This window comes from Onychostruthus taczanowskii, unplaced genomic scaffold, assembly GCF_017590055.1.
Source record: "Onychostruthus taczanowskii isolate IOZ18803 unplaced genomic scaffold, ASM1759005v1 scaffold29, whole genome shotgun sequence".
NCBI lineage: Eukaryota > Metazoa > Chordata > Aves > Passeriformes > Passeridae > Onychostruthus > Onychostruthus taczanowskii.
This window is the reverse complement of record NW_024500239.1, coordinates 1,947,609-1,971,865: the sequence shown is the minus strand read 5'-3', so window position 1 is coordinate 1,971,865 and position 24,257 is coordinate 1,947,609. Positions and strand designations below refer to the sequence as shown.

General features: G+C 38.4%; 1 protein-coding gene across 1 annotated transcript in view; it reads left to right on the top strand.

The window, feature by feature from the left end:
• Positions 1–21,057, top strand: part of MOCOS (molybdenum cofactor sulfurase) — a 208,252-nt gene extending 187,195 nt beyond the window's left edge. Inside the window, exons 10-15 of the mRNA XM_041408136.1 lie at positions 517–598; positions 4,723–4,847; positions 5,440–5,545; positions 9,525–9,651; positions 11,881–11,985; positions 19,674–21,057. Coding sequence (XP_041264070.1) covers positions 517–598; positions 4,723–4,847; positions 5,440–5,545; positions 9,525–9,651; positions 11,881–11,985; positions 19,674–19,820 — 692 coding nt within the window. The 3' untranslated portion in view covers positions 19,821–21,057. The remainder of the gene's footprint in view (positions 1–516; positions 599–4,722; positions 4,848–5,439; positions 5,546–9,524; positions 9,652–11,880; positions 11,986–19,673) is intronic.
• Positions 21,058–24,257: the final 3,200 nt, after the last annotated feature.

Here is a 24,257-nt window from a genome sequence, read left to right as displayed (position 1 = left end):
ACATTTTGTCTTGTCTTTAAATTATTGTAATTTTGTCTCACAGTATAGTTCTTTTTTTGAACAGACCGTGCCTCTTTTTTACTTTCCCCCTCCTCCATCTTTCATCTTTCAGATCACTCAGTCCCTCTACTCCAACATGACAGTGTTTAACATCATCTCCTGACTTGTCAGAGGAACCATCCTTTCAGTAAAAACCGTGACTGAGGCCATAATTCTGTGCCAGTTTTGCTGCCTGAGATAAACAGAGAAGGAAATTACTCAAAGCTGAAATTGCGTATTTTTAAAATACGCTTTGAGTACCAAGGTCATCTGCAGCCTTTGTGCTTTGTTTTATCATTTGGAGCCACCTGCCGGCAGAGGATATAATTCTAGCATAAAGAAAAAAGATTTTTTTATTTGCTGTTTGTGAGGCTGCTGTGACTGTGAAAAGGAGCAAAAATGGGAACTTTTTTCATGATCCTATCATTCTTCATATTTTTTTTTAATTTAACTATGACTTTCTGTCTTCCCACCTAGGCATGGACCCAATATCTGTGCCACTAGAAGACAACACTGGAAAAGAGGCTGTGATCTGTGAGAGTAAAGTCTGTTCACACAGGTAGGTGAGAGCAGAGAGGAACTGAAGCTGAAAATCACTGTAGTGGCACTCAGGATGTGAACAGATGTACACACAGACAGAAGTCCTTGAAAAAATGGTGGAGAGCAATGAATGATTAGTGGACCAGGAGAGTGATCCTATTTAAATAAGTAATTTGGCATGCCCAGAATGTCTGATAGAAAACAGTAAAAAAATTTTAAAACATGAAACAAGGAGAGGAAGGAAAGTACAGTAAACTGACTTTCCCCTCACTTGAGTGAGTGAGATCTTTTTATTTACTTGCTCCAAGCATGAGAAAAGGAGAAGGTGTCCCCAGTTACCTGCAAATGTCAGCTGGGGGTCTCAGCAGGGCTTGAATTCAGTTCCCACATTTAATAGTGATGATGCTTTGCCTATTTCATACTGCATGGATTTAAAGTTGCTAGAACCTTCTAAAGTTATAAACAGCTTTCCATATTTACAACCCTTTTTAATTTTGTTTTGACCACCCATGTTGATCAGTGTCCCCTTAACAATCTTGACTGCAGGTATGTAAGTTAAATAACATTCTTTCTAATCAAGAGACATACCACTTCAGTAAATATAACATTAGGAATAAAATTGTTTCCTATCCATAAACTTAAGTGTTTATTCATCATATTTTCTAAGAACTTCCCGCAGTCTCATTAAGTTTTCTGAGTGGCAGTGTATCAAGTGCCTTCCTAAAGTACATTTGCATTATCTACTATGTTTCTTTTCAATGAGTCTCTTGGTAAGTCCAACTAAAAAAGCCACTTAAAGATTTATGTCTTCCTTTCACTAGGTATACTAATTCTTTGTAACCCTCTACATTTGCTTCTCTGAGTAACACATAAACAAACCAGCAGAAGACCTGGCAATTTCCCCATGGAGCCATGCAGAAAACTATCTTCTTCTTCTTTTTTACTAGCTATTCAGATGATAAAGAGGATCTTTTCCTCAGAAGTGTATTTTCCTCAGGTAGTGGAATCCACCCAACAGTCATTTGTTTTAACCATCTGTCCTACTTCCCTTAGTGTTGACTCATCCCTAGCCTCCCCATGCTAAGCTCATCTATTACAGGCTATAAAACAGCCTGAGTTATCTTTCTGTGTGCATAAAATTTGTTGCCATACTGTTTATTGTAGCTTCTCTTTCATGTAACTGACTGTGTCATTTTTATTGTATCAAATTGGAAGTTTTCATGGGAAACTTCTTAGAGTTCTGTGAAGGAAGGAAAGAACAGAATGAACAAGAAAAGGGCTGTGAAAGCAAATTGCAAGAAGTGGACTGTGACTAGCAAATAAACAAGACAGGAAGTAAGGCAGGATGAGTGAACAACATTGATGAGGCTCTCAAACTGCTCAGAGACCCAATAGCCATTGATGCCAGTTTCCAGTGTTTCAGCAGAGGAGCCTCCAGGGCTGAAAATAATGAGAAAAACAGTGCCTTGCAAGAGGACAGGAGATGATTTGTGGTCAGGGGTCTTTTCTGCAATGTCTAAGGTGAGCAGTGGGGCCCAAGTCTTTGTTAAAAGGCTTTTACTTGAAAGAAATGCCTAGTGAATGTATTTTCTATGCATTAGTTCTGTGCTCTGATGCTGTTATTTCATCCAGTTCTGTTGGCTTACTCTGAATTTAGACTGAGATAACTGAGAAAAGTACATGATGTAGAAGCTGCAAGCAGTCATGTGAGGAAGTTTAATTTTGCAGCAGCCACGGAGGTTTAATGAGCCCACATTTCCGTTCTGAAGCAATTCATCAGCGTTAGCCTTCATCCCAGCAGGGGCTGTCCATCAGCATGTGCTGCTCACATCAGAGGGACCTGGCTTTCTGTTGCAATGTCTACCAGTGACATAAATGATGAAAGTAGAAGCTAATGTTGATAGGATTGATATTCTAGAAGACCCTTAGTGCTCAAGGTTGCTGCTCTACTGAAATAAGCAGGGACACAACCTCCTCTTTGACAGGTTGCGATATCAAAGAGATCAAGGCAAGTGTAGCAGTGGTAGAAGACAAAGGTGTAGTTAAGAAAAAGGTGAATTGAGCCTGTTGTATTATATCCTGTGGGATCAATATTCAGACTTCATCTGTCCTTGTTTCTTGTTCTGTAAATTACCCTGCTAGAGGGACCAGTTGTAACGCACTGAAGCTAAATGACATAATAGAAAGATGAGTGGGAAACTCAAGGCAAACAGCAAGTGAAATCAGAGAGAAATAGGCTCTCCTTTATAAATTGCCTGACATGTGCCAAATGAAATGTAATGCTGACAGATGTAAAGTTATACTCCACAAAAATAAACACAGGCAGAAAACAAGTAGAATTGAGCTACAACAGAATGACTTTGACTAAGACCTTGAAGAGATGATGGTACTTGCTCAGATAATGGTCTGACAATAAGGGAAAGCAATTTGAAAACAGGCATTTTGGAATACAAAAACTACACAGTGGCATTTGATGAAATACCAATAATGGTGTGAGTCTCTAACTCAGCCACTGTGACTCAAAACAATAAGTGTATAAAAAGAGGGCAATTTTTTTTTCTTGATTTATACAGTATTAATGTCCAACGGGCTGCTGGAGGCAATTGGCTCAGGAGAGATTTTAAGCACCCCTAGAACCTCTGTGAAGGTGGAAAAAAATAGTGGAGGAATTTGTTTCACCTGCACTGTTTATCATGGAAGATTCATGTGTTCTCATTAACAGCCTTCTCCCTAACACAGTTCAGACTGTGAAATCTCATGGACACTCACCTTGTGGCCCCTTTCTTGACATGGTGCCTGCATCTCATACTCATACCAGAACAGCATTCCAGTTCTAGGGCATCACTGGCTAGATGCAGCTGTGGTTAGCATCTATCCACCCTGAGTGGGGAGACAGATGCAGAGCTGCACCATAACTCAAAATTCAGAACAAGCACTGAAGAGATACCAGATCCATGCATGATTATAAAATCTCCTTGGTTTCACTTCTGCTGGCTTTGTACCTGTGAAATTCAGTTCAACCTGACAGGGCAGTTTGTAAAGCCAAGCCAATTTCCTCTCAATCCTGGGGTTTAGCCCCTTTTGCTGTGAGTAGCTGTTTTCTTGTTTCATTAGGCAGATGGTTTCCATGCAGATGAATTTCTTTGACTGGGTAGGACATCAAGGGGAGCATAGGAACAAAACTACTTCACTTTCCTTGCTACAGGAATCCTTTCTAGGTCAGCATAAGAAGTCACATTCCTCTTACATTTAAAGTTAGGTATCAGTCAAATCTCTTTATGTGGTCAGTAGAGAGTTGAACATTCCCACAGTGAGAGTCATCCCATCCCAAGGTCTAATATAGATGGGAACTACTTATGTCATTCCATTATCTGTGAGTGAAACCCAGACAACCGATTTAAACTAGATGTCTGGATTTTGGAAGATTGACATTAAGTTTACTCAGGGCTGAGGAATCTGATGTCAGACAGCATCAGTTTTCAGTGGACTTCTTGGATTGAGAGAGCTGAATTCAAAGTCCTTCTAGGAAAGATTACATCCATGTAAAGAAGGTAAGTCTATTGCCAGCTTGCATAAATCACTAGACATTTTACAAGTAATTAGGGAGACCTTTAGGGAGATACTTGGCCTCTGTTAGTGGAGCCATGTTTTAATGTGAAATGCCTGTACTAACATGATTTAAATTAGAGAACTAACATCACTGTACTGGATGGGATCATTAAAAATTACACACAGCAGAGCAATCTTAAATTGAATTCAGATCATTCCTCTCTGTTTTTAGTAAAAAGTACAGACCAGAGTGTGACTATTTCATCATACTGTATTGTAATACTCTTATATGGGCAACCACTTATTGTACTTCAGAATCAGTGTCTTCAGTGTTATGATTAATCCTTTATTCCATAGTAATTTTCCATAGTAAAATAAATTAGATCTTGTGAAAGTCAACTTCAAGAGGAAAGGAGTAAACTTGAGGAAATGAGGGGAGAGTCCTGCAGAGATTCACATCAGACATTCATCAGACAGTATGGATTCTGTACTTCATATTGAAGGAAGCAGAATAAACATTTTCACAATTTGACTTCTGTTTTACAAATTAATGTTTGGGCAATCAAATTTAAACTTCCTCTCTTCTTGTAATAGGGTAAAAACATATGACTGTGGAGAAAGAATTGCTTGCTGGCTCTCTACGTTTCTTGGTCGTCCATGTCGCTTGATAAGACAAAGTTCAGGCGTGAAAAGCAAGTCACATCAGAAAAATACAAAAGGTATGTTGTCATTTTTTGTGGTTGTCACTATTTGTGGTTCCTCATGCAAAAATCAAGTTCATGGACTTCACACTGAGTATATAGGTACCCTGATAAAGGCTGAAAGAGTTATCCAGTATAGATCTAGTCATTATGTTTATACCCAAATTGACTTTTTGATGCCCTTCTACTTGTTAAATTTGGTTAAAATGTACAGATGTGCCAGTATGGGGGAGAAGTTATCATCATGACCATGATTTTGTCTGGAAACTTAAAGAGACCATTTAGAAATGATTGTGAAGAATCAAAATTTCATTACAAAAAATGAAATTTAATTATGAAATAATTGAAAGAGTATTAAAAATGCATAGATATTGCTCTTGTAAAATATTTTATAAATTTGGTAAAATCTCACTGCTATCTCAGTTTCTAACTGCATTGTATCATGATCATTTGCAGGTTTGAGGGCATCCTTGGAATATTTCCTTGGTGCCTGGAACCAAATGAATAAACTAGTAATGAGAATGAGTAAAAGGTCAAAGCAGAGATGAGGTGAAATTACTAATTTTTATGATCATTTTAGAATGTTGCATTGTTTTTTGGGTTTTTTTAGGTCTGTCATCTGCTACAAACATATCACTCTCTCTTGTGAATGAAGCACAATACCTGCTGATAAATGTAGCAAGCATTCTGCAGCTGAAAGAACACATTTCTGCAAGGTAAGATGCTTCTGTCTCCAAATGTCTCTCAGTGATCTTGGATTCCAGAATCTTGCCATAAGATGCCAATATAGGTGTTTTATGTGGAAAATTAGAGATGGTTGCTTTTCAACATTCAAAAAATATATAGCTACTAAACTGCTATAATTACTAATTATTTTATGATTTCTGAAAATTTGGATTAAACGTGTGAGCATCATCTTTCTACCAGTCATCTTCAGGAAAATTTAAATGAAATTTTTGTCAAATAATTTGGTGGAAAGATATTGAGAACCAGCCAACTTCTATTTGTCAGAAGAATAAGGATAAAGAGGTTTTCTTAACATAAATTGTCTGGCAGGTAAAAATATAAAGTCTGGCTCCCATGGGAATTATCTCCCATGGGAATTATTAAGATTTAGAGTGTATATGCACAACAGAAATACTTTGAAAGTATTTTCAGGACTGGAATAATTTTATTTCTTAATTTAATTTGGCTTTACTTATACAAAAGTGGGAGATAGAAGCAGCAAATGAAACACTGAGTCAGTCCATAGTTCAAAGATAACAAACCCCTTACCAAACAAATTTTCATATACTGACTACAGGAAGTTTTTGTTTCTTGAATATAAATAGGAAAGGTTCAAATTCCACAAGTCAAGTCCTCCATTATGTCTGTGCGTCCCACACCCCCAGCATTTGTATCTGAGCCCCCTTTTCCTGTCTCTTAAAACTTCTCTCCTGCTTCTTCCTGGAATCATCTTCTCTTTTCTTAGTCATCCACCAAACACATCCCCTGCACTGAAAATTCCTGCTTTGAGTAGAAGAGGATATACGTATCTATATATCTGCAGGAGGATATGTATATAGCTTCAGGATTTAAATCAACTGACTGAATGAAGCATCACCAAGACCACTGAAGCTTGCATTGTCTGAGGATTTTCCTTCTTCAGGAGAAGACAGTTGGGCAATTTTAGAATATCATGGGAAATATGTGTAGAAAAGGTTTGAAGCAGTCCATCTCTCAGTGTTTTGACTACCCCTTTCTCAGTGACAATTAATATCTTCTTTTGAGGCTTGACTGGCTGGGTTACATCTCTTTGGGAGGACACTTGCAGACATCCCTTACTCAGGATGGGCTTTTTCCCTGATAAGACACAGGGTGGAACTTTCCAGATATGGGGTTTGAGTGCAAAGATGAAGAGTAAGAAGCAGCAAGTGAGGAGAAAGGAGAACAATGAACTTCAGTAAAACATTCAATATCACATGATACACTGATTTTATGCCTAATATCTTCCAGCACAACTAGGTTTGTAATCTCCTTTTCATCAAAGGAAACTCCAGATGTGGCCAGAGCTGTAATGGTGACTGAGAAGCATCTGGCTTCCCACTCTGCAGTGGGAGTTGGAAGTGTCCTCCCTTCCATGTATTTTGCCATGCAGTGCCTTCTCTGGGTGCTGGAGAAATAAATTCAGATATACAGCATCCTCATTCTGCACCATTACTAAATCATGGAGTATGAACTTTCCAAATATTGAACTATCCAATGTACTTTTAATAACTACACTTATGGGTCTTTATTAAATATTGGAGTGTTTTTAGAAAGTGTTATTTAGCTTCTTGGTATTTGAGTTTGGTTTTACTTAAATGAAATCTGCTAAATTTTACAAAGAAATTTCAATTCTCAATTAAGTTTTTATAATTTCACTTTGTATCTTCCATAAGTAAAAACAAGTCTTCCAGTTTGTACTTGGCTCTTGAGAGGTGATCTAAAGCAGAAACAGCAATTAAATTAAAAATTAGAATCCAGTATACTGTTGGAGGGCTACATGTACCTGCAGCCATTTGTCTCTCTGGTGTTTCCATTACAGGTCACCTCCATGCAAATCCCTATGGCCTCGCCTAATGCTCAAATGTTCTTGCTAGAACTATAACCCTGAGGATATAAATATTAATTTTCCAGTTTGCCTATTAAATATAGGGAATGCATTCTTCATTGCAGAGACCACTGCTGTGAAAATCCAAAGCACCTAGGCTGACTTTGGCACATTACACTGATTTTCCAAACAGGTCTGTGTTGGGATTTGCAGGATGAGGGTACCTGCCACTCCGTCCAACCAATGCATGTTTTGTGGGAGAAGAAATAATGGAAATTTACTCAGATACATGTTGCCAAATAATTATAAGCATTTCTGAGGGCTGGGGGAGGTGCAAGAGAGGTGAGGTATTCTGGAAGTGAGCCCGAGCAGGTTGAAGGCAGAGAGATCAGGGGTAGGGGTGTTGCAATCTTCGAGTTCAGCAGCAAGGGGTAGATTAGTAGAAGCTTGAAGGTTTTTTCAGCAGGTGTCTCAGGACACTGCAGGCCCAGCTCTGAGGTTACTGGGCTTTTGATGCTCCCAGTGCAGGCTGGGGTGGCAGGCACTTAGATTTTGCAAAACACAGTCAAAACTAGAGGCTCCACAGCAGCCAAACTCCAAGAGCCCACAGCAGAGCCGGGAAGCACAGCAGCATAATTGGATGTGTTCCCAAGTAACTGCTATTTTCCTTCTTGTTTGTATGAGCACAGGAATCATCTGCACTTCCTGTTGGCTCCCACCTCCTGCACTCATTACAAATTGTGTCTCAGCCATGGGATTAACTGTGGATCTTAAGGGAAAACCTTTATCCTTGCAGCTTCCCATCCCACCTTCTGCCCTCAGGCTGCTGGAGCCCTTGTGAACACTGGGGCTTGGTGGAGCTGGGTTTCTGTGGTCTTACTGAAAGTCTGCACAGGCAATTGATCCTCATGCAGTTTTGTCTGCTAGAGCAGATCATCCAGACTGTTTAAAATAGAACCAAGCTCTTTTTTTTCACCTAACAGGCCACCTCTGCCAAGACTGCTTGATGTGAAGTTTTCCCTGTACTTAGATTTTGCATGTTTTTCTCTAACTAAAATACATTTTAAACTGTATGTCCTTACTTTCTTCTGGTTTTTTGGGGTTTTTTTTTTGTTTTTTTTGGTTTTTTTTTCTTTTTGGACAGAAATGCCACTTTTCACTGCTTACCCACATTTCCGCCTCTGCTGTAGAATGTCATATCCCTAAGTTGTCAGAGTACGGTTTATGGAGTATCAAAAATGGTTCATGTCCTTAACAGCTAATACAAAAAGAAGTGTTCTTCTCTCCTAACTGTGGCACTGAGGGAACGCTCTGGCAACTTTTACAGTGTCTTTTTTTTTCTTTTTTTCTGGTGTTGTTCAAGTTCTCCTTTAGAAGAAAAGTGAAGAATGGCAATTTGAAGATGCAGCAAGATTTCTGATATTTGTATGCAGTCTGATGCTCTTTCTGTCTCATATACATTCTCCACACTGACACAAATCTACACTCTGGCAGTTCAAATGCTTGTAAAGAGGAGGAGATATCACCACACAGAGATTAATTTTTTTAAAACACCTATCGTTTGGTGCAATCTTCTGCCTCCCAAAGGCAAATAATAATAATATGAGGGATATATTCTCTCATAAAATTATTTTACTGGCCTTTTTCACCTTCAGCGACTGCTGGTTTTGTCCCTTCTGACATTGCAGCATGTGCAGAATAAAATTTTATTTGCCTTTGATTCTAGAAGCTTCTATTTTTACAATATTTAACAAGTCAAATGATTACTAACTGAAAAGATCTTTTTACTTGTTACCATTAGCCTTACATATGATAACAAATTGGGAATTTTCTCATATGCATGGTTCACAATCACCTGTCTACATGTTTCCATACCTACAGTTCCAGGTTCCACCTCTGAAGAAGCCACCTAGAGGGTTGCATGTTATGGCTGAGAGGTTACAAACTCTAGTTGAGTACCTTGTGCCATTTCCATAGCCTTTGTAATAAAACTTGGTCCAGGTTATTCTGGAGAAGAGTTTGCTAATCACATGAGCCACCAGAGTCTTACAGCACAAACATCTAGTGCAAAACCAGTTAATAATTTTTTTTTTTTTTTTTGCTCTGTCAACTCTGTGAGACAGACTGAAGGAGCCATTGGAAATAGAGGAATTGATCCGACGTTTCCGTGCCAACATTGTCATCAGTGCACCAGAGTCCTTTGAAGAAGAGGAGTGGGCTGAGATTTCAATAGGTGCTCTGCAATTCCAGGTGTGACCTTTTCTCTCTTGTCCGTGCCCCAGTGTATCACAAAGCATTTTGATTCCTGGAGACAAATCAATTTTTACAAGGTTTTGACTACAATATGGGCAGCACACTTTGTGCAAGTGAAATTTATGAAGATGGAAAAAAAAAAAAAAAGGTGATGTGTCCCGTGACAAACATATGTCATTATATTTAAGAGGTTTTGCCATATTTCTCCACACTTCTATTAAATTTCATAATTCATAGTGTTTCTAATTTTTATCTATCTGAGCTGAACAATAATCAGGTTATTTGAGGCAGAGTTTACAGCACATATTTAGCCAGCACATCAGCAGAGAACACTTGTTACTGTTTAGCACAGTAGTCCAAATATAACCTCACGTTACTGCAAATCAAGCAACTGATGGCCAAAAGACTGGACATGAATGCAAGTGAACACTCATGGTCTATTGCCCTCTGTTGTATACATCTTATCCTAGTCTTCACTCAAGGCATGTTTCTAATTCTTGCCTGGTAGGGTTTTTTGGTATGTTGTGCTTCATGTCATAGCTAACAACATAATGTCCTGGTATACTGTAAGGAAAATGCTGAGGATTCAGACCTTGTTTGTAAATACATTCTTTCAAGAAAAACTCTTAACAAAGAATCTGTAAAAGCTTACATGATACCTAAGGGATATGAAATATTTATTTGAAGATGCTTTGCCTAGGATGTGAAAGTGGCTTAGTCACTGTTTTCTTAGGGGTTATAATTTAAGTGTGTGAATGACAGGAGTACCAAGGTCAAATCTAGAAGATGTGATTGGTGTCACTCTTTTTTTTTTAGTCAGCATGCTGTAAGAAACCTTTTCAGCAAGGGTGGAAAATATTGCTTGTCTGGTCTCTTCTTATGTGTAGTTTGATCTGTAAGTTGCAATATAAGTTAGAGAAAATTGAGGAAAAATTCCTATAAGTAAGAAATGAGGAACAAAAAGGACAAAATCCATGGTGTATAGCTTGTTGGAGGCTGAAGTTACGCTGGGAGTTCAGCTGAGGATCCTGTTGATAAGTTACTGTAAAACTACAAAATAAAAGGCATTCCTATTTCTGGCATTGATATACTTAGGAATACAAGGCAAAAATAGAAAGGTTTATGTAACTTGCATTTTCTTTTCCCATCTCTGCTAGATCCTTTTTCAGATACTGATGTAGTAACACTAGAAATTATGTTAATGCTTCTTTATGCCACAAAAATGGTAGAAGATGTTGGACTAAGTAAAGCATGGAAAAAAATATTTCCTTCTCTGTCTTGTTCTTTTAATTAAAAAAATAGAGCTGTAGAAAATAATTTTCTGAAAGAGATGATGTTTGGTGTTGATGATTATGCTGAAGAATTATACAAGCAGTCTAGATACATCTCAAAAACCTGAAATATCACTTCAGATCAGCACACAAAATGTTTCAAGTGTACAATTTAATTATTTGCCCTATTTGAAATTTATGGCACATTTTAGAAAAGTGGAATGTGTATACTGAGATACTGTAAGACGTAATTTCTGTAATGTACAGCTTTGCTAAAGTTAGGGATGCAGTGTTAAATGAAAGTGCAATATGTCGTCCTTCTCCATTTTAAAGCTCTAAGAATAAATTTATTGCAGGGTTGGTTTTTTTTTGGTTTTTCTCTAAATTACTTCAAACAACAATTAGCTTTAAGAACAACTACATATGATATTAACATGATGTGTGATACATAATAGAGAAAGAATTCTTTCTTCTGATTAGGTAAACTTGTATATTTAAATAATTTACATTCTGAGTATCTAAAAGTGCCATGTGTATAGGAAATATATTGGGCATTTCCCAGTCCCAAGAAAATCCTCCTTGAGTTGTATTCTGAGGCATTGGCTTAATTTTGTATTCAGTTCTTTGGGCAAGGAGCCCTGCTAACCCACAGAAGAAGTGAAGCCATCAGGAAATACAAATATGTAAATGTCTGGTATTTCTCAGATTCTGTCTCTGAGAAAGTTTTCCTTAAAAAAAGAAAAAAGTGAATTAAAAATTCAGTGAGACTTTTGTGAGTAGACTTACTACATTAGGTGAACAGAGTTGACCTTTTACATAATGAAAGCTTGAAAAACCACAGAAAAGGTATGCAAAAGGTATGTGTTTAATATATTATGATGGTCGGAAGCTTGTACTGTTCCATGCTGTACTGCTTTGATAAACAGCCATGAACTTTCTTTAACTAAAATTTCAGGTTGTGGGTCCATGTAGCAGATGTCAAATAATCTGCATTGATCAACAGTCTGGGGAACGAAACAAAGAAATTCTACAGTCCCTGTCTGCTGCCAGAGGTAGAAAGGTCAGTACAATACTTCAAAATAGCTGTAATGAAAGATGTAGTGACTTTATTGCATGGGTAGTGAAATATCTGCTGAGTGAATATTCACAGTTAAGTTGTTACCATTTGGATTTTTTCTGCAGAAAGAGGATGCACTTACAACCCAGATATGGCATGGTTTATTTCTATAAAATGCTCAATACATTTTTTTATTCAGAAATGGAATATTAATATGCATTATTTTTAACTGTGCTTGCTTTTATTCAGTATGTACTTCTTTACAGTGTGCTTATTTTGGTCTTAAAAGCACAAGCTGATGCACTGATGTCTTTTAAGAAAAGAAATATGCTGAAAAATTCAAAAGTGATTGAAATTATACAGTTGGCGTGTAAGACTAAACTCTATTCTTACCCTGAGAAATTAGTTAGCAGGAAAAACAGAGCAGATGTGAATATAGTCAAAGTAGAGAGTAATTGCTTAAGAAAGTGACCAGAAAAGTGTGAAATACAGGTGTTTATTTGAGGTCCTGCTTCCTTAGGTTACATTGCTTCTTGGAATTCAGAGTGCTCAGATGGTGGATAGAGAGTTCAACATCCCAAAGGCTCCCCAAATCTCCTCATATGTATTTATTTAGCTGAAAATCCTTATTCAGAATTCATTGCTTCCCGTTGGTTAAGCTGCTGTTGTTAAAGTGTCTCAGGCAGTCGGAGCTCGGAGCCTTGCCAGTACCCGCCAAACAGCAGAGACAGGGCACAGCAGTGGCACAGAGCAATAACAAATAGGCTGAAAATCATTCAACCAGACAATGCACAAACAACTTACAAATACTGCATTCTATGTTTGGACAAAAAAAAAAAAAAATTGATTGGTCTCAGTGACTCATTAAGCAGACAAAGGGCTTTCTTTTCATTGGCTGTTATCCTTGGTGAATAGCTCCTCTGGCTCCATGTCGGAGCCAGCCTGATGCAGTGAGCAGGGCCGGCTGTCGAGGCACAGCTTCCCACTGACCTGAGGTGACTTAGGCTTGCACAGCAGACTCTGCTTCAGGTCACCACAGTACATGAGCCTTTGTGAGATGAGCTCCTGGCCACGGTGGGTAGCCTGAGGACAGGGGCCCTTTCCGAGTAATGGTGAGCCACAGCTGCGGCATCTGGGACACTTCAGAGCACATTTGGACACTTGGGACAGGGATGCTCCCTGCTGCCACATGAGGTATAGTGTGCAGAGGACTTTTCCTGCCCATATGGGTTTTACTGGATTATGACTTGAAACCTCTGTAAAAAGCACTCTGTACTCAGCGAGAAAATGGCAACAAAACCTTACTCAGGATGCAGATTCTCAGGAGAGGCACAGCACCTTCTGCATGTTTCCCACAGCAAAGATGAGCTCCTGTCTCATTCTGATTAACTCAACAGTGAAGAGATTTTCTTGAAGCACTGCTAGCACCAAGTGGCTCATTCAAACAGGACTAAGGCAAAGAGAGCAATCCAGCCTCTCGAGAAGGAGCTGGCGCCTGATAAAAGCCACACTGCAAGATGAGGCAGGCGCTGCTGATCGCGGCGGGGCAGTGCTCTTTCTGCCTCAGCTGTGCCAATGTTCACGCTGCAAAGACACAGGCATTCATCCTTTTTTGGTTTTTCCCAGCCTTTTTCCAGCGCTGCTGGCCGATGGGGTCTTGTGAGCATGCCCTGCTCTGCGTGAGTGTGAGTCCTCTGGCTTAGCTCACAATTGAAAGTAGAGTTTGAGCTGGGAGCTTTGCCTAGTCTGGTCTGGGCAGATCTCCGAGCCCATTCCTCCTGCAGGTCGCCTCTGTGGTGGTGGGCACCAGCTGATTATCAGTGAGCAGCACCTAGGAAGGACTGTGGCATTTTTAGTGTGCTCAGCAGACCTAACAGAGGACACTGATCCAAACCTTTCACAGCTCACAGTGGGGAGAGAGAAAGAACATCGAGTTCATGTGACTGTGTTAAATCGCAGAGCTAATCCTTTGGTGACTCATATCTCTACCATGTGCTTTTCTGCTAAGGAGTCATCTAATAGACTTAATTTTCTTTTATTTCTTAAATCAGATGCAGATTCAGTGAAGGAATTCAGCAGTATTTGCTCCCATCTGTCAATAATCTGATGCAAACTACAAAAAAAAAAAAATATATATATATATAAATATATGCAGAAATATAAGATTTAATATAGTTTCACAGGTTTTTGGAAAACTGCTGTAGCAAGTTGATTGCCAAAACATTAAAGATACTGCAGATAGAAAAGAGACCCAGGTGTCAATATTTACAGTATTATTTTGTTTTTTCCAAGAACACCAACCTGAAAATATTACATTGAAATTTATCAAACAAGTAGCCCAAATAGCAGCACTGCCAATGAACTTCAATAATGAGCTAAATAATGTAAGGCTGGTAGGAAGCAGTTCAATATTGATTTCCAAAATCCTATTTTTCTCCATTCCTCTGAGACTCTGAGAACCTGGTGCTTCAAATTGAAAGATGGAGCCTTTGCATAGATGGATTGCAGCTGAAAGTCAGAACCAGCTACTGTAACTAGCCACCCAAGCAATTTACATCTTTCCAGATAAATGCAAATCATGGTGCTGAAGCCTTGCCAGCTGCTTTTTATGAAACCTTTTAAGTCATTGTTTGACACAAAATGTGAACACCTCTATAAAGTGAACTTGAGCTCTACAGAAACACTCATAAAGGATTCCTTTTGTAATTTTCGACTGGAAAGGAAAGATGAGCTCTCCTCGTGTGACAGAGTGCTCTTTGTTACTGCAGGAGATTAGGAAAGACTAGATAACTCCATTAAGCAAATGGCCACATGCTGTTTCACAGGCCTCACCACCTGACACAAAACACACATGGATGGAAAAGGGAGAACACAGCATTCCTGCCTCTCTTTGGTGTTTTGCAGATGCCGTTTAGCGCTAATGGCAGCGGAAGCCCTGTGGGTAGATTTGCGGCAGTGCTATAAGCTGGGGCTTGCTGGCAAGGTAGCAAAGGGAATTTTTACATTAGCAGTCTGCCCTGGTCTAAATGTATGGATAGCAGTACATCAAGGGAAATCCATTATGTTTGCACACGCCTTCTTCACTAAAAAGCTTGTGTTTTTTTCTGGGGCCTGTTGATCCTCCTTTATGTATCTTGTTGTGCCTTGGGAGAGCTTCTTTTCCTGCAGAATTAGAAGCCATACCTTTGGATTGCTTCGTGAAATGTTATCAAGGATAGCAAATTACCTCTCATATCTGATGCATCATTATCATTATTTTCATAGTAACACAGGGCTTTACACCATGCAATGATTTTCATTCAAATATCTGGAACATTTGAGAACAGCGATTGTTGTAATTAATAGTCCTCTGAAATAATATAGTTCTCTTTTCTCATCGGTGACTGAACTGGAAAATGTATTTAGTTAAGGTAGAGCAAAGGAATATCAGTTCTTAAGGAAACATTCTACAGTCCAGATATTTTCAACAGAACAGTGTGGGGTTTTATTAACACCAGCTTAAAATTTTACCTTTTTCCAATATAAAAAATCAGTATGTCAGAAGTGAGTACTTCCTCTCTCCTATTTTGTAAGGCTTTACATTCTACTAAATCTAAAGCTAATAAAACATTATTACATTAAAAAAATCCATTTTAATAATTGCATCTCCAAAATTTTTGGATGAGAGGGAGTTTATGTTTTTGTATGAACAAATGATCAGACTTGGACAGGTAAATTTTTCTGCTGGGATATGGCAGCTGAGCTGTAAAGTCCAGAACTCATCCATCTAAAGCTAAGTATTAGCATGCAGTATGATTTATGTGCTTGTTACACATTCTATCAGGGTATTTCTTTACCAGGTTCCACTCTGAGTTAACTGATTCTTTAGGAGTCATAGCTCGAAGACATCTCACCTCAGGCCTTTGCCAGATGAAGCCCCACGTGTTTCTGTCTTGCAGAAGGGGATAGTGTACACAGGGTATTTGTCAGTGAATTTCTGAGCAGAGCATATTACTGTTGATGCAGTAAATGAACTTGAAACAACATGCAAGAATGACAGCATTTCATAGCTCCTCCTTTAAGTCAGTGTGATGACTATCATATGATTCACTGTTGGCAAGAATATGTATGTTGTTTCTATTTCTCCCAGCAGTGAAGTGGTCTACTTTTTTCTAATCAAGAAGCTTTAAGTTTTTTGTTCCTGTAACATTTTACAGTAATGGGAAAAGTCTCGACTGACAGATAAAGCCATGGTGCTCATGGTCCTGCACTCCCTGCCCAGTTCTTAGTGTGTTCTAGGAAGATTATATGCAGAATAAAATGTCCTTGAAGTCAGGAAAAGGTAGCAGGCAGATATCATGAGGTTCACTGTAATAACTCTGTGAGCTGTAATCTCTGCATCTGAAAGCCTCATTTTTCATCAGCAATGTGAGGATTTCTACGTTTTATCTTTCTCTTGAAAGAGAGCTGAAGTGGCAGATGTAGCTTTTGTGGCTGCTTGGCAGGGGTGTGTTTGTGTGATTGCTGTTATCAGTACGTGCTGAGTCATTATTTGTAATTATTGAAAAAAGTAGGGAAATTTACTTAAAAGATGTTAAATCTATTTCTGGCAACTACAGGCTAAATTTTGGTTTTAAGAACATCCACAAAAAAAAAAAAAAAAAAAAAAAAAAAAGGTCGGCAATTCCAAGCAGGCATTAGTACTAAAATATGTACACCATCAGTGTATCATCACCTTGGAAACTGCTTAGGCATTACTCACTGAAAAAAACACTGAGACTTGAGATGCCCAGTCAGAGAAATAAAATACTAAGGACCAGTATTAAAACAGTATTTGAGAACTCCTGAAGAAAAGATGCATTGAGACATGCATTTTCTTAAATAATTCTGAATGTTTTAAGGTGCATTAAAAAAGAAAAAATCCTGCTAGATTATTTTCAATAACAAAAATTGGTAAATTAAGTTCCTCACAGTGAACAATCTGCCCAGATTTATTTTAGTCTCATTTGAAGATACATCAAGATGACAATACAGTAAATATAAATAAAAACTTCTCATGCATCAAATAAGCTCATTTACGTGGATGAGTTAAAAAATTCCTTCCTGTGTGAAATGTGGTGTAGCATGAACTAGTATTCATTTTACAATATTTGTTTTATAATGGCCTGTTTTTTTAAAATAACAAAATCATGGTAACTGTCATTTTTGCACTAGGGTATAGGAGGTGAATCCAGCTTATCAACCAGAAGGCTGAAAAACACATCATTTATGCCAATAGAGAAACTTGTCAATGAATGAGAGAAAAGCAAAAATGGAAAAATAAGACTATGAACTTTAATATTTTACATGAAACTGTTACTGACACCATTAGAGCGTGATGGTTGTTCCAACAGAGTCCCTCTGCTAGAGGGCTGGGATCTTATGGTGCTGCAGCCATTCCTCAGCAGTAACCTTAGAATGCTGTCCACAGGGATGTGCCCTGTGTCCACCAATACAGCCACTTGTACCCAAAAAGTGCTAGCAGTAGGATCTCGGGTTTCCTGTGGTCAGGATGAACCCAAGAGTCCTTTTTCCCAGCCCGATGGTCAAAGAAGGAGTCAGAATTCCTTGGCTCTGGTTTTCAAGGTTGTTTATTTTCTCCTACCTAATACATTCTTTTCTTGACCTGCTGACGTCTCTCTTGCAGGTCTGTCCAAGGCACACTGCCCGCCCTTGGGCTGGTGTCAACATTTTATACTAAAAACTATGTGTACTTTATTTTCCATTATTTTCCAATACCTATCACCTATGTTAGACTGTCTACTTCTACCCTAAACCAATCCAAAAGTGACAACATCACACAGAAAATGGAGGCTAGGAAGAAGAAGGAAGAAGGACAAGACAACACCCAAATCCCTCCATCTTGCCTCCTAGACCCCTATACTAAAAATCCCCCAAATTCCACTTTTCACCCTGTGATAAATTCATTATCATTCTGCTTAAACTTCTGTGATTTGTAACTCTTCATACAAGGTTGGTAATTTGCTCCGTGGGTTAAAATCAAAAACCCAAGTGTCTTTGGCTTCCTGCCAAGATCTCTGAGCCCCCTGCCAGGGGCTCGAGCCATCCCAGAGGGATGTGCTGGGTTCCAACAGTAGGATAGGCCTGAGAGGTCCAGCTCATGCCCTCTACATGTCCCATGCCAGTGAGATGAAGGAATAGCAGAGGTAGCCAAAAATACCTAAGCTTAGGGCCCATTTTTCTCATTGATGTTTAGGATTAGAAATGAAGCAGAAAGACCCAAATTCAGGGTCTGTGGCCATGTTTGGATAGATCTCTGCTTTACGGCATCTCTCTTACTTGGGAGTAGATCTCAAACTTACCTCTCATAAATTCTTCAAAAACTAAGAGCTGTTCTCTGTTACCTCATTCCCTCATCTATTTTTTTTCTTTGTCGCAATCCCTTTTACCTACTATTTTTTTAACCTGCTCTAAATGTAATTCACTCAATTTCAGGATCATTGATCTGAACAATGGCAGTAAATGTAATCAGGAAATAGAAAAAGATAATAGAATTTTGTATTTGGGTTGCTTATTTATTTACTTTATAATGACTTGTACATTTTGGCTGTAGTCTACCAAATCAAAATACTTTTTTTTTTAAACCTGCAAGAAGAGACAAAAAAATTAATATTGGGTTTCCATGGTCCTCAGTTTAAAGAGTAAAGACTTTCTGAAGTCTAAAAATCTGTGTCAATTTAGCATGATCTTTACTCTTCTTTTTTTTTTTTTTCCTACTTTATGTATTCTTTGATTAATTATTATCTAATTCTTTGGAAAATATTGTCATGAGATGACAAATCTTTTTCTTGCATGTTTCTAAATTCTCCACTGCTGCAAAACAAAACCACAGAACCACACCAGTCTCTTCCTGTGACATTTCCAGATCACACCCACAACTGTAACACTCAACTGCTTGAGATCAAGACCTCACATAAGAATGCAGACACTCAGATCAGGTTTTTGGTGCCTGTGAAGGTTGCATGGTCAGTGGGCAAAATGGATATTCTATTTTTCTTTTCTGTATTACTCAGTATCCCAAAGAGATAGTCTAATTATTTCTAATATTTATGCAGGATGGATTCACAGATAATGACACTTAACAAGTGAGAACAACAATAAAAAAAACTTGCTGAATATTTTCTGTAGAATATTCATAAAAAACAAATGAAGAGAAACTCACAGAGGCTAGGCAGAATAAAGTTCTGCTATCAGAGCAAATAGTTCATGGTAGGAGATGCAAGACTTCTTTACTGTTGGAACATACCAGTGTTCCCATGCTGCAGAGCCTTTGTTTGTGACAATACATTAACTGCATTTGTCAAGGAGCCAGAGCAGACATTAGATAACAAGATTGTGAGGGAGTGTGAATTACATATATGATACTATGGAGCTCATGATGAAATACTGTGTTATTTATCCACTTACTTAAGCTATTCTTCTTGAATAGCATGGCATTAGCTTTTGTTTACCAGTCTATTATAATTAATGAGTTAAGAATGTTCTTAATTACATGGACATAGTACACACCTCCTTATTCTTAAAGCAATATATTCTAAACATATTGAGAGATAAACATATTGAGAGATCCTCTAAACATATTGAGAGATCCTCTATAGAATTGATTAGTCTAACATGCATTGCATCTTAATAAATATTTTGCTTTTTTTCAGACAAACTTTGGCATATACCTGATGAACCAGCCCCTGTGCTCATCCTTTTCAGATACTTTATCAGTTGGGTCTCAAGTACTTCCAGTGCTGAAGGAGAATACAGAAATTCAGCCTCCAACATCCAGTGAAGAAAAATGTTCAGGATAGATTCTCTGGTGGAGATGAAATTTTTATGCAGCTACAGGGAAAAGTCAGTAGTCAGTTACACACAAAAAAAAAAAGAAAAAGCTTCCACTCATTTGCTACTGGTAATTTTCTGTTTGCTGTAAATGTTATCAGATGGCATAACTGTTGATAATTACAGCTCACCTACATGTTTTTGCTTGTGATTAGGTTGCAGCAGCCATAACTATTTTGCACAATTGCTTCAGGACGCAACAGGTTTGATCAAGTCTTACTGGTGGATGACTCCCAACAAGCCCAGCTTTGTTGTCAGAAAGCCACATCTCAATGAAGGAAAGTAAACACAATAATACACTACTTCCTTCTACTGCTTTGTCAAAACCCCAATTAGAAGAGGATGCAAGACATAGTTTAGAAACAATGTGGGTGGGAAGAGAGCAGTGGAAGAGTGGCATGAGAATAGCAGTGCATTCAGCTTTTCCAAAAGGAAACTGAAGGTGATGTGTAGACAGTGTGAAAGCAATGGAAAAGGGGGAATTATTGGGAAGTCTGTGTCTCCCCCTTTGGAAGTAGTGTGTGAGAACACCACCACAGCAAAGATAATGAGGATTCATTTGCAAGACACATTCCCTGTGAAGGAATTCCATCCATTTGTTCTCAACATCTTTCTCTTCCATTTGTTACTTTTCCATCTGATTTATTTTATGTGATGTCTTCTCTGGGATTTTTAATGTAATGGTGTCCCTGCCTATAGAAGGGGAGTTGGAACTAAATGGTCTTTCAGGTCTCTTCCAACCCAAGCCATTTCATGACTCTATGAGTTCCACACTCTTGTTTCCTTATACATTTGTGGATGCTGACACATTATTTCTAATTAGAGATTTTTCAAGTAATTGAAAAATGCAGTCATTTTCTATACAAACTTCGTTTATCCTCAGCAATCTCTAATGGCCACTTGAGGGAACTCTTGAGAGTTTGAATGCTTCTCCATCAAACCTGACAAACAGGTCAAAGCATTCTTTTTTCTTACCCTTTCTTCATTTCATAATGCCCTTCTTAAATGGCTGTTGGCAGCTCCTAAACAAGACTCGTGCTTTCTGATTTATGAGAGAAAATGTCTGAAACCTTAGTCTGAAGTATCAATTATTGTGAAAATTTAAAAAATAAATAAATAAAGAAGGACACAGAACAAAACAGAAAACCCACATGGAAAGTCAATGTAAATCAAGACTGAATACATTGAGGCCAGGAGTTTTGTGACCCTCAACATGTGTCCAGCTAGCCACGGGATGATTTCATGCTTCCAGGAAGTCCTTCTGGAAGACAAAATTCTCCTAGACTGGCTGCTCTATTGCCATCTGGGAAGTGAAATTTTGACCCCACTAAAAGCACCATCAAAACTCTCATCCAATACGGTTTAGGGGCAATTTTGGCTCCAGCTGTGTGAAAGTGCTTCTGGCTGAAGCAATCCTTGAGTTGTTTGACTATATCCCCGGAGGGAGGCAGGCGGCTTTGTGAAAGAGTTGGTCAGACAGTCATTCTGAAAGGAGAGCGACTACCACGGAGCAGCAGAGAATGGGAGAAAGGAAGCTCATCACCCAGTGCACAAATCAGAATTCAAAAATGCTCTTTCTTCTTTCTATCTTTCCTTTTTTTCTTTTCTTTTTTTTTTTTTTTTAATGTATGGTTTCTTTTTTCTTTTGTTCTTTTGAAGAACTGGTTTTACTCACTTCAGCTGGAACAGTTTCTCAGCAGAGCTTTGTAATGGAAATGAGAAGAAACATTATCTGTTTCTTACAATCTGCCATAAAATACATGGGAAGAGAGAGGTTTTTCATATGTATGTAAACTGAAAATCAGTTTTGAGAGTTGTACCTTCCACTTCAGAACCCAAGGTCTGCTCCTTGATGCCTACTTTGAAAAGCAGGGAGTTTATCTCTCTAATAGTCAATTATCTGAGGTTGTAATGACAAGGCTTTTTTAGAACCTTGAAAAGCAGTTTCCTGGTATCTAAATCTCTTAACTGCTTCACTTTCTGTTATGCAGAGCATTGCTTTGTTGGGTAGAAAGCCAGCATAGCTCTGGCAGATTTAATATGAAGAGACCTGTTGTATGCTGACCTTCAGTGATCTCTGGTGTTCTGCTCTGTCCTCTTCACCTCACCACTGTGTCATTTGTTTAAAATGGCACACAAGTTAGAAAAGGAAATTGAAAGCAACCTCAAAAAGCTCTGTTTCACTCATTATTGCATTTAGTACAAAATAAGTCACTTTGGTACACAGTGGCTTGACAAATTCTGTTTGTGAGTATCCATAATGCAATGTATGATAACTATGGATGAGAGGATTTGAACTTTAAAAATGTCATGCTTGGTCATTTTGACCTATTATTTACAGTCAATTACACATTCTCTCTGCTGTGGCTTGGTAATATTAGATCAAGAATAATTTTGCCATTTTACAGAGGGGAAAGAAAGATTTTCTCTGATGTATGAACATAGTCATTAGTATAGTCTGTGCATTTCCCAGAAGGAACATCCTTGTGGTACAGTGGTAGGAAATGTCACAACACTTCAGATTGATGGAAGATACACAAGGAATCTATCAGCTAAATAAAAGATAATATTTCCCTTCTAGTAAGTGGAGTATTCCTGCCAGTACTGATATGTCTTTCCATCGATGAAGACAAATTCTTCTCAGTGATAAAACTCTGTGGAGAATCTTGAAGTGCAAAAAGTCACTTTTAAATGGCATGCACTGTAAGTTTGCAGAAAGAACAACCCTTCCATAATGTGAAAAAATAATTCAGAGGAAGAAGAAATTTAGCATTCTGCAATGCCTAGGACTGCAGATACAAAAGAGACATAAACTCTTTGAAACACTCTATTAAAAAATTATATGTTCTATAAGGGTTTATTTCTTAATTTTCCAAGTATATAGAAAATAAGACCACTTCGTATGAATGTAGGCTCTTTGATCTAAATACTCCAATTACTGCCAAATTAAATCTTTTAATAATTAAATAATAATTGCAGATATATGTTTGCCTTATATGGATAATAAATGTACTTAATATAGTATGTCCAGAGTGCTATATATAGAAAGTCCTCTATATGTTTGAAAACCAAATGCTTATTTACTTGAAATGAATTATTCAGACATATTGCATTCTCTGTGAGACATAGCCCCTTCTCAAATCTCAAAGTAAAAATGGTGATTGTTAGAAGTTCTAATAATAGCCAGGAGGCTGAAATCACAAAACAGAAATCAGCATTTTTAGGAGAAGTTTCTGAGCTCTGTGTTTTCTGATACGACTGTATTTCAGATTAGTTTATGATTTATATACTTTCAATGGTGTCCTTCAAAGTATTCTAAAAATCTTAGGTCATCTTTCTGTCAAAATAAAAGACTGCATAAAAATATGATTATTCTCCATAAATTGTAGAGATTATGCTATGCTAATCATCTTTCATCTGGTTTTTAACTTCCTTGGAAATTCAACCAATAAAATATATATTGTGTTTGATGTGTCTGCTGATGATGGTTGCATTCCCGACCTTCAAGCTCATGAGGTGCTCAGTTCTGCCTGGAGGCACGGCTGGGCACGTGGATGATGTGGCTCAGGACTGAAGGGATGTCTCATCGCTGCTGGGATTCACAGGTGAGGTGTTCCCTCTGTCTGTGTAGCCACGTGCCAGTCAGCTGCACACGCAGACTCTGTACTAAATGAACTCATAATCACTGGTTTCCTTTGAAATGTGTACAGTCAGTCCTGTTGAATCCATCTCTGTTATCCAGTGGTTGGAGCTTTCACCAAGGGTGAGATGGTCACAGAAGAGATGGTTTATTTCTCTCTCCTTTGCCTGGAGGGATCCAACACTTTTTCCTCACTGTCTAACCTGTCAGCCAGTAGGGAAGACCAAACAGGAGTTGGTGTGTAGGAATCTCAGGGAAGGCTTGTCCCTCCCTTCTCATGAGGTTTATGTGGAAATGATCTGTGACTCACAGGGCCAGCAAGAGACAGACATGAGTGCAGTGAGGCAGCATCCACATGTGACTTCAAGCTACTTGTTCATGCATATTTTGATTCACTGAGTGTGAGAGGGAAAGAAGAGCAGAACTCTGTAACTCAACAGGTAGGTCACTCCCATGGAGGTGAAATGTGGGTACATCCCTGTCTCTCCATTATACAGCTGTCATGAGGCAACTGCTGGAGGAAAACATAGACATAGCCCCCAGAGAGGGGAGGAGAAGGCAGAGTGCTCCTTTCCATGAGCATTTTGAGACTGTTTGCAGAGGCAGCCTTGTCTCCTTCCTATGGCCACCAGTGTGTAAATAAAAGGTGGAACTTCATCAAGACTAGAAAAGAACCTCCCCACTGTGTTTTGAAATAGGCCATTAGGGGGAATATGAGTTTGAGTCATCAAAAGATAAAATCAAAATATGCCTACATTTCTGACTT